Source organism: Setaria italica, chromosome V (assembly GCF_000263155.2).
Source record: "Setaria italica strain Yugu1 chromosome V, Setaria_italica_v2.0, whole genome shotgun sequence".
In the NCBI taxonomy this organism is placed as follows: Eukaryota; Viridiplantae; Streptophyta; class Magnoliopsida; order Poales; family Poaceae; genus Setaria; species Setaria italica.
Genome location: NC_028454.1, coordinates 15,359,335 through 15,374,484, shown reverse-complemented (window position 1 = coordinate 15,374,484; position 15,150 = coordinate 15,359,335). Strand labels below are relative to the sequence as shown.

Sequence of the window (15,150 nt, the reverse complement as noted above, 5' to 3'; positions counted from 1 at the left end):
GAACTATTTTCAATTTGGAATATGTATTTGGCACTTTGACTTTATGAATGTCGAGATGGCTTGGTTTTATATTCATGATGATGCAATTCATATTTTGGTGAAACCATTTCGTTGCACAAACGATTTGATATACAAATATATAAAATGCAATCTGTTGCGAAAAACATCTTCCAGTTGCGAAAAGAAATACATCCACCTGTTGCAAAAACAAAAAATTGCAGCAACCCCAGTTCATTGCAACATCTTTTATTGCATCTATATACTTTCAATTGCACAACAACTTATTGCCATGGAAGATAAAAGTTGCAATAATACATAATAACCTTCACCGCTAATTCGTTGCAACATATCATCTTGCTTCTAAATATTGTTCGTTGCAAAATGAGTTATTGCCACCACATATGTTTCCATGGCAATATAGTTTATTTCGACGAAACCAATTGTGTTGCCATATGATTTGTCACAATGTAATATTTTCTGTTGCAAGCCAAATTATCGCCACCAAACATGTTTCCGTGGCAATATAAGTTATTGCCACGAAAGCAGTTGTGTTGCCATAGAAACAGTCCCCACGTAATAGTTTCCGTTGCAAAACTAATTATTGCCACCGAAAATGGTTCTGTTGCAATATAGTTTATTTCCACGAAAGAAATTTAGTTGCCATAGGATATGTCACAACATCAAATTTTCATGGCAATGTATTCTATTACCACCATGTAAATCATTGCGAAATACCATATTACCACAGAGTTTGTACGTTGCAACTACGTACTATAGCAATGACTGCTTGCGTTGCAATACATGCTAATGCAACGAAATCGTCCATTGCCATACTCTATAATGCAACGAAAATGTGTGTGGCAATTACCATAAGTTGCAACAACCCACAAAAAATGTTGCAAAGAGCTATTGCCACGCCAGTACTTGCCACGCCTGCCAACCAACCAGTCGTCATTGCAATTGCTAGATATTGCATCGATTTTGGGCATATTGCAATGTTTTTCCGCCGTTGCATTAGACCAAAAATCTAGTAGTGACATAGTGTGAGTTCACCCTTTGGTCCTCACATCTTGAGCATTAGGTATACGTAGTGTGGTATAGCCATGAATTTAGCTAGAACCGGTCTTCCAAGGATGGCATGGTAAGAAGTATCAAAGTCGGCAACCTTGAACTTAATGTACTCGGTGCGATAATGCTCCTTAGCACCGAAGGTGATAGGTAGGACAACTTGCCCTAGTGGGATAGCGGCGTTGCCTAGAACAATTCCGTAGAAAGAAGAATATGTTGGTGTAAGCATATCAGTTATGTCGAGGCACATTTTCCTCAAGGTTTTGGCGAAGACGACGTTGAGTCCACTGCCACCATCGATGAGTACTTTTGTTAGTCTTGAGCCTGTGACAACTGGGTCGAGTACCAGGGGAAAACGGCTTAGCTCTGAGAAGTTGGTCCATTGATCCTTTCTGCTGAAAGAAATTGGCACCTCGGACCACTTGAGTGGGGTGGGAGCTGCTAGCTCGATGGCCATGATCTCTCGGAGTACTAGCTTTTTGGATCACTTCGAAGCAGTACTAGGGATTCCGCCGAAGATGACGTTGACAGTTTTTTATGCGACTTGAAATTTGTCTTCGCCATCATCGGTTCCGTCCACCTTGCCTTTGCCTTTGTCTCTAGAGTTTGCGGTCGAGTTGTTTTTGTTGTTCTTGGGCGGAGGAGCTTCGGGTAGTTCTTGCATTACTCTACGGAGGCTATAGTAGTCTATTGCGGAGTGGTTACTGTGTGCATGCCATGGGCCTTGCTTCTTGAGTAACTCGCTGAATGAGGGGCCGTTGTTGCGTTTGTTTGCCCCCTTTTTGCCTGAGTTGGTAAGTGTTGCAACCGTGTTGTCAGGTTTGCGCTTGCGATTCTGGTGACCCGAGTAATTGTTTCGACTATCATTATTGCATTTTCTATCTTTGTTTTGGTTGTTACCTTGGCTGTTGTTGTTGTGCCCACGGTTGCGATCAAACCTCTCATGTTCTTTGTCCTCCTTATCTGCCCATTGCTGTACCATGATCTTCAGGTCTTTGATAGTCGTAGGACGGCATCTGCCAAAATCTTGGTACATGCGTCGGTCCCGGATGCCGTTTTGAAAACATTCAATCACATCTCCCTCTGAGATGTCGACGATAGTAGCCTTCTTCTAGAAGAAACGACATAGGTAGTCATGCAATGATTTGCCTTCCTATTGTTTGACTTGGCTTAAGTCAACTTTGTTGCCTGGGCGTTGCATTGATCCCGCGTAGTTGTTGGTGAAAGCTGTTTTCAATTCTTCCCAAGAGTCAATTGACTTGGGCTTGAGAGACTCGAGCCAAGTCAATGGCGTGGGTTCCATGCATATGGGAAAGTAGATGACTTTTGTGTCATCATTGCCCCCGGCTATTTGGACTGCTAATGCGTAGCATCGGAGCCATTGGACCGGGTCCTTTTTGCCATCATACTTGGTGATTCCCCATTGGTTTGAAGTTTTCGGGTAATTTGGTCTGCATGACTCGTGTGGTGAAGGCGGGGAAGTAGTCGGGAACGTTGGTTTCTGCCTCTCGTTCGCGATGACGGTTCCAGATTATGTCCCGAGCATCGCGATTCTAGTTGAGTTCTTCCCTAAGATCACTCATGTATGAATGTTCCCGATTTGTTCTACGGCAATGAGGACTTTGTGCGTAGTTGGTGTGACTAGCTTCTCCCGCGTCTTTGTTTTGTCGTGGTGCTTCGGGTGCACCGCCATGTCTTGGAGCATCTCTGCTACCGTCATGCTGGCCAGAGTTGCGGTGTACGGAAGGGATTGGTGACTCCTTGTCAAGCAACTGGTAAGCATGTGCTGCGAGTTGTGCTATTAACTCATTGCCTCTTCCTGCGAGTTGTACCGCGAGCTCGTTGTCTCTGTCCTGAGGTATGAGGGTTGTTAAGAGATTGATCAAGACGATTGCTGTGAGTGGGGTGTTGTGCTCTCACGCTTGTACTGCATCAAATGCTCGCTCGAGATTCACAATAGGTATGCTTGTGGCTAGTAGTTGGTGACATTCTGCTCGAGTAGCGTTGCGATTTCTTCTTTGAGTTCATTGCTCCCTTGTTTCACCCTCTGGGGCGTTGGCTGAGAGCTCATCGCCAGAGACTTCTTCATGTTGTTCTGCTCGTCGAGGTGTTCTGTGGTGCTGGTTAATGGTCGTGACTTTGTCGTGTGGTGACATGACAACAAAGAGTTCCCTGTCCGGATAGTAGCTTCTTGAGCTTGAGGTTGCAATCTTTGTGGCGCTATCTTCTCCATGGATTGGAGTAAGTGGAGTGCCCTCTTGATATGGGAGGATACCCATGTGGGCGACTAGGCATGACTCATAGTCTTGGGTAAGGGTCAATGGCTTCATCCCTGGGCAATAAACGAATCTGCCTTGCGATGTAGATGTGATAACCAAACCTTGTGCTGGGCCTGATAAAGGGTATTCTTGAATGGAGTCTGAGTCGTAGTCGCAGTCCTTAACTGTCTCTAGTTGGGATTGGACTTGAGTAAGGAGTTCTTGGTGGACCGTGGCTATGTTTCGAAACCCGAACGGGAATCGACTTTGAGTTGGAATCGACTTGTAAGATGGCTTGGATACTAACCTGTGTGGCCTAGGTTTAGTCGAGGTCGAGTCTGAGTTGTAGTCGAACTCGATGCTGTTGACGTCGAAATTTCGGGTTTTCTCGACGGAATTTTCAACTTCTTGATGAAGAGGGTTTTCGTCGAGATGCTTCTTCTCCAGCTTCTCGATGATGCAGTGTTGGAAGTTTCCAACACCGTCGGCGATGAAGAGCCAGGAGCCAAAGACAAAAGTTGTGCCCACCTCAAAGGCAAATGCAGGCTTGATGATGGTTGGTGCCATCGATCTCACGCGGAGAAATTCAGCGACTTCCCCTACTTGGCATGCCAGCTGTTGGTGTTTTATACCGGCAACCTGCGTAGGGAGTACCCCAGGTGGTGTTTTGTGCGGTGGGTGTCGCCGAGAATCAAGGAGTCGACGGTGACGCAAGGAACACGATTTAGACAGGTTCGGGTTGCTAGATCGCGTAATACCCTACATCCTGTGTGTTGATTGTATTGATGAGTTGTGTTGCGGGAGGGGGTCCCTGCCTGCCCTTATATAGTCGGGGGAACAGGGTTACAGGGTAGGAGTCCTAGTCAAACACAGTTACAGAGTCCTACTCGGTGAAGTAGTTTCCTTCTGTATTCTGACTAGTCTTCAGGAGTCCGTGTAGGCTACGTTACCCTGCGGCGGAACCTCCATGTCCTGATCACATCTGAGTACGTCCTTGAGTGGGCCGTACAAGGCCTACTCATGGGCCCGAGGATGTATGCCCGACAGTACCAACCATCATATCCACCATCCACACACATGCACATCTTGATCAGGTTGTATGACTTGCTTCTCCAAAGGATCTGGTCTTTGACTTAGCAATATATGAAAAATAGGTATGCCTTCATTCTTCCCTACCTATAGCTCTAAATATAAGCCTACTAGGAGTAGGTTGTGAAATAAGGGAAATCCTATGCCTTGGAGAGGAATTATACACATTGTGCAATCTGAGAGTATCATTTGAGGAACTTTGATTTCTTTTGAAAACATTTGCAAAACCTCCGGATTGATAGATGATCAAAGAATGAGTGAATGATGACCTACAAGACCATTCTATCTCTCAACCACCCAAGACAAGGTGAAGCTACATGCCCCACAGAAGTAAGGTAAGAGGTAAGATCAATACCAACTTATTCAATTCTTGGTAGAATATTTTGTTATAGGCTCGGCATAAGTTAGGAATACAACATAGTAGCAACTCCTGATCAACCAACCTAAGCCTTAAGCATTTGCTCGAGACGAGCAAAGGGCTTGCTTGGGGGAGTTGTTGACAATTGTTAAGTACCAAATATGACCGTCAATATAATCAAGAATAAAGGATGATTGATATTTCTTACACGCATATTTAGTTTTGAATAATGTAGTTCCATTTGTCCTTGGAAGTTATTTGGTTGCAAGTGAAATAACATAAAAGGATGGAGAAAGCACACCCCCATGGCAAAGAAACAAAACTCCAACCAATGAGAGATCACCATGAGGGCAGCACACGGATCCATGGGCCCACAATCTGCAGCAAACTGCCTTACCAAGGTGGTTAGCACCCGCAACCATCATTGCGATCCACCTAGCAGTCTACCAGACGAAGGCGGTTGCGAGTGGGGCCGGGGGGGGGGGTCGGCCGAACCAGGGATTCGATCGAACCGCCCTTGTCTCCCCTCATCCCCAGCTGACACGTGGTGGCGGTTGACTACTTCCCTACGTTGGTTATAGGAGATTCCCTCGAATATTCCTCTTGTAAACCGCCTCTATGAGCCTATAAATATGAGGGTAGGGGCTCCATTCTTGGACACACACCACAAGTGAATCATTCTCTCCTCTTAGTTCCAAGTTAGTGGAGTTAGACTAGAGTAGCTCTCCTTCAGGTTCTAGGTCTCCTTGGAGTCTAGGGTATGGCTCCTGTATCTTACATTCCTAGGTTCACTTTATTCTATTCAAAGTATTCATCTTGTTTATATAGTGTTTTGCTTGGTTCTTCTGTGCATGAGTTAGTCTTATACCCTTGCTCTGTTGATATGCTAGGCTTATACGCTCGTACGCTAGTCGTATACCCTTGCTATCATAGTATAGGCTTATATACTCGCATGTATGCCTTGAGACCATACTTCAATACATACTCTGTGTGCGTATATACCTTGAATAGCTTAGTTGATCTATGCTATGACATCGGTTCAATGGCCATGCTTATGGCGGCTTCAGCCCTTGTCACAATAGCATGGGTCGGCTGGAGTGTTGTTAACAATACAAGCATGGTGCTTAGATTGCTTAGCCTCATTGGATATGAGTTTGCCCCACGGGTTGGTAGGGGTAGGCGACAGGTGGTGACAGCTCTGTCCGTTGTTTGTAATCCCCCACGTTCGCGTATGTTGTAGGAGTTCAAAAATTAGCAATAACTTTGCTGGGCAAAACCGATACGAGTACTGTCTCCCCGTGTGTGCCTGGGTGCATAGGCGTGAGTCCTATACAATGTGTATGTATGTTATGCTTGTATGATCTGTACAGTATATTGGAAGTACATATGAACCTAGAGCTAACTCTTAGTCCTTCTCCCTAGCTTAGTTATCTTGAGATGATTCATGTGTGTGTCACACTACTTATCTATCAATATCTTACCCCTACCTTGAGTATTGTATCTATCTATCTATGGTATATTCATATGCATAGTAAACTCTTTTGATCTACCTGCCTTCCTTTGGGAAATACAATACCCTTGCAAATACTATTGGGTGAAATTCTAGAACTGTATATCCATGTGCTTGCAGATTTATTCATGATCGTTAAATATACTAACAGGCACCAACGCTCTCCAGGAATTAGCTTCACTTGACGTCCGATACGATCCTCCTTGGACTCATCAACGACAATAGATTTGCACCTTGGAGGGTAGCTTAGTCTCTCATGCACAGATTGAACTTCTTTTTCCTTATCGGACTCCTCGACTGCTCGATGATGCCTTGATGACTGATAATCAAATCGTTCATGCACCGATTAGCATTGTCTCTTGGAATCACTATAGCCTTGATACTGTGAACTGCACTCTAGACAATCAACAGTCGATGGTGACCTCAACTTTTCATTCCAACAGTATTGGAAGAAAGGATAGTTCCAATGTGACACAAACTTGCTCCGGTCATCATCTGCCCTAACTTCCTGAACCTCCCGTCTGCACTGGTACTTGTTGATTAGCATCTTGGAAGTTACTTTAGGATTCCTAGCGGATCAGCTGGCTTCAACTTCCTCTACTTCTTGAGACCAGCTAACTTCTTTTTGTAATCCTCAGCCGATATCTACACCCGTGGGTCCACTGCTCCAGATTCCTTAGCTCTCTGGGATGTGAGAAGCGCTGACTGGAGCCTAGTTTCCTATTTTTTATGAACTGGAGCAGCTTCTATCACGTTGACTGCTGGGAGAGGGTGTTTTTCAACCTTCATCAGCTTCTTGGTGTCGTCAACTTTTAGCCTTCCTTGTTCTATAGCGGTCTAAATCTGCTGACGGAACACCTTGCAATTATTGGTGTGATGTGTAACAGAATTGTGCAGCTTGCAATACTTCCTCTTCTTGAGCTCCGCAGCCGATGGTATCTTATGACCTGGAGGCAATTTGATTTATCCCTCTTGCAGCAACAAGTCAAATATTTTATCAGCTTTAGTAATGTTGATGTCATATGCATATTGGTTTTGATCCAGGGACATGAGACCAGCTTCTTGCTCTTGACCCACTCTGCTACACCAATCTCCCCTTCTGCATCGGAGTCTTCATCAGATGAATCATATGCATTGAAGTTGGAGACTCCATATTTGCCCCTACGCGTGTTCTGGAATCAGCTCTCATGAACTGAGACCTTATGCACTAGTTGTGTTAAGCTTTCAAAGTCCTGAGGAGCAAACTTTTCTTTAATAGGATCCAACAGCCTTTTATAAGCCAATTAAACCAACTGTCCATTAGTCAAGTATATGTTATAACACCTGTTGCACACATCTCGGATGTGCTCCCTTGTAGACATGTTGTCTTCTCTAGAAAACTTAGCAAAATTAGGAACACGGTACTGATGTGGCATTGCCACTTGATCAAACCATGCAGGGTATGGACACTGGTATGTGTAAGATTGTTCCACGGGCTTCAAACCAAACTGACTCCTCATTACCTCAGCAATTTTTGCAGCCCAATCCTCAATATTTTGCCCATTTCCTTGCTGCAAATGTGGAGAAGCTGGTGGTAGAAATCCATCTACAGCATGAGGTTCCCAAATATCAAACACCCTGTTTCCATCAGATGTAAAACCTGGCTGCCTTGGTGGCATCGAGTGTTGATTTGCAGTCTAGATAGGAATTGATTCGGATCTTTGTTTCGACCGGCCATTAGATGGGCCGACCGTCGGCTATCTCGCGGACTGTCCACAAGATGAATCATGTGCACCACCTCCATAACCAGACGTGTTAGCCGTATATCTTTTCCAGGACTGCTTGTTGACATAATGCTCCGCAACCTGGAAGATCATCTTCTGGATTTCATTTGCCAATACCCTAGTTGGGCTAATCAAAGCATTGTTGACCATAGAGTTGATCTTAAACTGGAGCTCAAGGTCATCTTCCTCGGCCTCCTAATTTTTATCTCTGGGTGGTGGCATTGCACTGGCAGAGGATGCTTCTTGTGAGCCCTGTTGCGGTTCATGCTAAACGATTGCAGACAAGTTGCTTGGAACTTTGTAGTAGCGTCTTCTACTTATTTGATTGTTTAAATGACGAGCACTAATGAGTTTTTTGATTGTTTATCCCATCGGGCGTGCCAAGAGCGTCTTGACACAAAATCTGGACTTCAGGCTTCTGCATTGGATAACACAGAGGACTTGGAAGATCTGCTTAACTCCAGTGTAGGCTCCAAATCGGCTCACGAAGGTGCAAGGCATGGCAATCAATTTGACTTGTAATTGACAAGGGAAACATTAAATTCCTAAGCCGATAGGTGGCTAAGCCTTCAAGCTCATTGACAGGCATTACTTTGAATAAACACCATAGCAGTTAGATTTTCAATGTAATAATATGCTGTAAATAAACATAAGCATTAATGGCATGTGCTATTGGCTACATGAGCTGACAGGTTAAGCTAGATACAATATGAAACAACAACCATAAAAGGAGCATTTACTCACCATGCAATTGTTAGATAAACTAATAGGTCTAATTAATGTCATGAGATGTAGATTGGACTTAACCAAGGTAGTACCGCTGAGAGGGCACTAACTTCAATATGTTAATCTAAAAGCTTAGAACATAGCAGCAAAGATCTCTTGCCCACCACTTACGAGCCGATTAAGTTAATGTTTAATGTCATGAGACGTGTGTTGGACTTAACCAAGGCAACACGGCTGAAAGGGCATTAACTTCGACCTACTACCTTAATAGACTAATTCGCGGCAGCAAGGCCTCGTATGCATCACACTTTTGAGAGATATGGCTGATGCATCGTCTCTCAATAGTAAATGCTCTAATGTTAAGGATTCGACGGCTAGCAATATGAGGGATAAGTGTAAAGATCTATCGAACCTAGCATATGTAAAGCGAATAGAGCATGTGAGATCTAGCTAACCGATACGATTAGATAACTAGTCAATGCTTAAACAAGATCAAGGAGCTAATAGAGACAACCTAATCAGATCTAAGTTGTTCGATAACTATGAGCGCTTGATAACACTAAGAGATTGATACGATAAAACTTAATAAAACCAAACAACTCGATAACTGTGAGCAATGTCGAAGATAAATATAATATTGGATAAAGTCTAGAAAGTTCTACCTGTAATCAAAGTTAACTTGATAACTAGCCACATGATAAAATATCAGAATATTGGGCGATGCCTAGAAAGTTCTGATATAGATAACGTAATGGTGGGGTGATGGTACTTTTACAAGCTCGGAGATCGAACCCGATGCAACCATTAGCTGGAGAGCCGATAGGAGACAGAGCGCCGTCGAGTTCTTGCTCCACCATAGCCAGAGCCACAAGCCAATAAGATTCAAACTAACATTGCTACCAATATTTTTAGGCAGCGTTGCGCCCGGTAGTTGCAGCCTAGAAATTTTCAGCAGGACGTCAATTTAAACCCCGCCAGCCGATGAATCCAATCATAATGAAACTCAATTCCAACGGCACTCGAGGGGCAACCAAGATTAAGATGCAACAGGCTATTAAAAATAGATCTATCATCTATTCTGGCAGAAATAATAACAATTGATGTGTCGTGAATGGCAAGATGATAGAACAGATAAATATCAGCCGATACAAACTTAATCAAGGCAGGATAACTGGTGAATACCGTAGATCGAGACAGAAGCGATGCGCCCTAAGTCAAAGATCCAAGATACTCGATAACTGGTAGATGAAACCAGACTCAACGACAGCGATGCGCCCGGAAGTTGAAGTCTAGTACACCTGATGACGGGGACTTGCAGCTTGCCAGAGATCGAGGTCGATGCAGCCTAGCTTGCTAGAAAGAAGCTACATTACTCCTACTCCTAATGCAATGGTGTGAAGCCAAAAAGGTAAATAGAAGATAGATGTGTTGTATATTGATCGTGTGATTATCTTTACAATGGCCACGATCCTTTATATTTATAGGACGGATGGCGATGTTACATGGCAAGGCTCCAATCACGCACAAGGCAAGTCACGTACATAATATTTTCTAATCAAAACTCTATCTCTTACTAATCCAACTCTATCTCTAATCAAGCTTATCCCTAACCAACTCTATCTACAGAATATTTTATTCAACTCTTGCCGTGTGCGTTGATTTTATTTTCCTGCTTTCTTTTTCTTCAGCCTTATTTAGGAGATTTCGTCATTTTCTGCATCATCAGCTAATTCCTTCCTTTCAGCATATTTTCAAATTTTTGTGTTAACACAGGTCCCCCAATTTCGGAGCATGAAGGCTTCATGTTTTGAAACTAACTATAGAAGTCCGATAATTCTATTAATTGCGGTTGACGGCGTCAACAGTAGGCCCATTTTAACTGCGGTTAACAGCGCATTGTACCATTTCATCCCCATTCCACTAACCACATATAAATGGAGTGATTCCATCCTTCCAGCTAAACATAAGAATAGAATCACCCATCCTTAAAACTCGGAATGGAACCATCCCATCTGATCTCGCTCTTCAACTAAATATCATTTCAATTTCTCATCATTTCTGTCTCAAAAATAGAGCGGTCATGGTTCATTTCTATCCGATTGCACCACCGCCACGATGGTACTGTGAGAGGTTGAACAAATTAAGGCCCAGTTTGGTTTGCAAGAATAAAGTTTAATCCATGTCACATCAAATGTTTAAATACTAATTAGAAGTATTAAACATAACCTAATTAGAAATCCAATTGCACAGATGGAGGCTAATTCGCAAGATGAATCTATTAAGCTTAATTAGTCCACGATTTGATAATACGGTGCTACAGTAACCATTTGCTAATGATGGATTAATTAGGCTTAATAGATTCATCTCGCGAATTAGCCTCCATTTGTGTAATTAGTTTTATAATTAACTCATGTTTTGGTACTCCTAATTAGCCTCTGAAGATTCGATGTGACATGGATTAGGTAAGGATCCCGTGCTCCCTCATTCATGATTTTGCACCGTCGCCATCTGTTTTATTGAGAGGGTCATTTGTTGATCTCTGTGTCCGCCTCTGTTTAGTTTATTTCCGATTGCAGAGCGGCCGCGTCCCCAAACGGAAACAGATTACGAAACCGAGTCCTTACTCCCTGTTTGATACCTGCTAAACTTTAGCACCTGTCACATTAGATATTTGAATACTAATTAGGAGTATTAAATATAGTCTAATTATAAAACTAATTGTACAGATGGAGTCTAATTCGCGAGACAAATCTATAGTTACTATAGTACCACATTATCAATTAGTCCATGATTAATTAATTATTCCATGATTGACAATGTGGTACTACAGTAACCATAGATTTGTCTCATGAATTAGACTCTATCTGTGTAATTAGTTTTGTAATTAGCTCATGTTTAATTTTTCTAATTAGCATCCGAACATCCGATGTGACCTGCTAAAGTTTAGTACTTCGTATCAAACACTCTTGCAGCATAATAAAAGATAATCTCCCGAGCCTTGCTCTATCGTCTGGGCGCACAATGATTCGGCGGCCACCACCGGTGAAGCGACAAGAGACAAGCACGGTTGCTGAATCTCCCCGTCCTGGACCAGAGGACGTTGACCGTTGGGCTAGCGCAACCAAGGCGAAGATCCCAATCCATTAGCTCCTAGAGTTCAATTCCCACTCCCAACCCATGAACAATACAGGAGAGAATCCAAACACGCACCCTCCGTGCGCTCCGGCCCACACGGCCACACACACATCGACGGATCCCACGCGTGGCGCCCTTCTCTTCCACTTCCACGACACGCGACCGCAACCCCGCAGCCGCGCGCACGAGCCCACGTCTCTCCCGACCCCGCACGAGGAGACCCTCTAGCGCGCCGCAGCCCCCATGGAGATCTCCGCCTCCGCCGCGGCTGCCGCCTTCAAACCGCTGCTCCTCCGCCCGCTCGCATCCTCCTCGCCCCACCCCGCCGCCACCTCCTCCTCCACCACCGTCCGCCGCCGCCCGCCGACCTCCTCGGCCACCACCACGGTCCGCCGTCGCGCGCGCACCCGCCCCCGCACAGGCCGCTCCAAGCCCCCCGCCGACGCCGGCGGCGACTACTTCTCCGGTGACGACGGCGGCTCCGGCTTCGGGGGATCAGGCGGCGGAGGGCGGTGGAGCTGGATCAGCGGGTTCGGGTCCGGATCGGGGGGCCCCGGCGACTGGGAGCCCGACGTGCCCGCCCCCCGGAGGTCCGCGGCAGAGGCTGCGCTCGGGGTCGTCTATGAGCTCATGTGCCTCATCGCGCTCTCCAACTGCACCCAGTTCGCCGTCCGCAGGCTTGCGGGCCTCCTTGCAGCGCGCGTCGCCGCCCTGCGATTCGTCCCCACCGTCTGCTGATCGTCCGTGGGGTTTGGTTTGCTCCCTCCTCCCGCCCGCCCGTCTACCTGAAATCGGCTTCGGCTTCTGTATATATGTCTGTCTGCGCCTGTGATTTTAGTGGGTTGGGACCTCTCTCTCCTGTTCCTTGGTGCGCGCTTCCAGCGATGATGCCTGGAACGGCAACAGAATTCGTCGAATTGAAATGGAAGAACAAATAAATAAGAACTTCTTTATATTATTTTTCTCCTTTTGTATTGGACTCAAGATTGATTGCTTGATGCAAATCATGTTAGGATGCAGCATGATGCAATCGGCCGCTTGTGTATATTAGTTTCTTGTAAGTCTAATTTGGGCTACTACTGCCTGAAATGATGCGTATAGAAATTCTCAGCAATCAAATGGTAATTTAGTTGATAAGCTAGATGACTATTTTCTTAGCAATTCTCACCTCCAATACTATTATGAGCCATAATTGCTATTCATTTGCAACTTGTTCATGAACCACATGGTTAATAACTCTGCAAAGGTTTGTTGCTGAAATTGGACCTCCTTATGTTGAATGGTATTACTAGGTGCAATTTGTGGTTGTAATGCAATGCATTTCCATAGAGCAATTAGTCATCTTTGTCAATAGACGATCAGGAGGAAGAATTATATTAATCCCTTGATTAGCTTCTCAGTGGATTTATGGGTTTTGTTACTCGAGCCACATAGTGATGATTGTAAGAAAGGAAAATGAATACTCATGCGATCCTATTGGGTGGTGCTGACTGAACTTATGATCAGATGTAGTATTTTCTGTTATCAGTTATCACCTATCATTGCTAGCCAAAATGTTTAGTGGAGTTCCTATTGCTGACGAACCATATAGTCTACAAAGTAGTAGTATCCAAAGCCAAAGAGTTATGCTTTGTTTTTTAAGGCCCCCTTTGGTAGGGCTTCTTGAGCGGCTTCTCCATCTGCTTCTCATGAAGCTCTGCCAAACGAGGCTCACGAAACGGCTTCGCGGGAGAAGCCCCACGATCCCCGCTGAGAGGAGCTAGGAGAGGGAGGAGAAGCCCAAAATACCTGCTCTCTGCAGCTTCATCTCCTCCGTGGGGGGCCAAAGTCCTAGCTTGCTCCTACTGCCATCGCCAAAGTCCCCATTTTGCGCGAGGAGATCGGAGGATGCCGTCGGTGCGGGCGTGGGGAGGCCGGACGGCGGTGTCAGCGCAGACGTGGGGTTGGAGTGGTGAGGGTGCGGTAGACTAAAAGGCGGTGATGGTGAGGGTGCGGTAGACTAAAAGGCGGTGATGGCGCGGTTGCGGGAGGCTGGATGGTAGCAGCGGTGCGGACGCAGGGCTGGAGCGGCAAGGGTGTGGTGGGCCAAAAGGCGGTGACGACGCGGCCGCGGGAGGCCAAATGGCGGTGGTGGCGTGAACGTGGGGGGCTAGAAGGCGGCGACGTCGCAGGTGCTGGAGGTCGAAGGATGGCGGTGGGACCGGCGCGTGAGGGTGAAGGACGGTGGCGACGCTGGCAAGAGGTGGAGGACAGCGTCAGGGCTGGCAGGCAGGAAGGTGATGGGTGAATGGATAAGAAAGAGAGGGGAAGGGAGGATAGGAGGGAAGAACAGGAGGAGAAAAGAAATGGAGAAATAAAAAAAGAAATGAAGAGGGAAGGGGAAATAAAGATATGAGAAAAAAGAGAAGAATATAGAAAAACGAATAAGAAAAATAAAAAGGATAAGGGCGGAAGAAGTCGTTTTACCAAACATTTTTCTAACCAGATAAGTCCGGAAAAAAGCCGCTTCATCGAAAATGCCACAACTGCAGCCCTGCCAAACGAAGTCGTGCTGGAAGTCTAGACAGTTGCCGACACTTGGCAAAGAACACCATCATCCTGTACTTTTTGGTGGCAGCAGCCGAGTTTTTGGCTCAGAGCACTCTGCCATGACGCTATTACTAAGCGGGTGTTTGAATCATTGGGTTAAAATTTAGTTCGGGTCACATCGGATGTTTGGATGCTAATAGACATATGCTAATGACAAAAATAATTGCATAAATAGGGGCTAATTCGCGAGATGAATTCATTAAGCCTAATTAGTCCATGATTAGCACATGTGATGTGATGCTACAGTACATATGCTAATCATATTTAATTAGGTTTAATAGATTCATATCGTGAATTAACCCTCATTTATGCAGTTTTTTTATCATTAATCTATGTTTAATACTCTTAATTAGCCTCAAACATCCGATGTGACCGGGCTAAACTTTAGGCAAGGATCCAAACATCCATTGCTGGTGAAGTCCTAGCAAGAGCACAACGTTCCCTTACAATGGTTCTTCAGGAATCATGATGAATGCTGAGCCCGTGAGGCCGTGACACTGGAGCTTGTGCCGCTGGTGCTTCAACAATGGACCAGACAACAGAGAATTGCCGTTCGGCAGTGCTAGTTCTGGCTGCCGCTGCTGGCTTCTGCTGCCAGCGACTGCAGCGCAGCTGCTAGCTGCTGCTTGTGGCTTCAGCTGAGCAGCGGCAGGA

General features: G+C 45.3%; 1 protein-coding gene across 1 annotated transcript; it reads left to right on the top strand.

The window, feature by feature from the left end:
* Window positions 1-11,968: 11,968 nt before the first annotated feature.
* LOC101775294 (glycine, alanine and asparagine-rich protein) lies at window positions 11,969-13,124 on the top strand. Its single transcript, XM_004968647.2, has one exon. It carries the CDS (start codon window positions 12,151-12,153, stop codon window positions 12,643-12,645), a length of 495 nt encoding a protein of 164 aa, XP_004968704.1. The 5' UTR covers window positions 11,969-12,150; the 3' UTR covers window positions 12,646-13,124.
* Window positions 13,125-15,150: the final 2,026 nt, after the last annotated feature.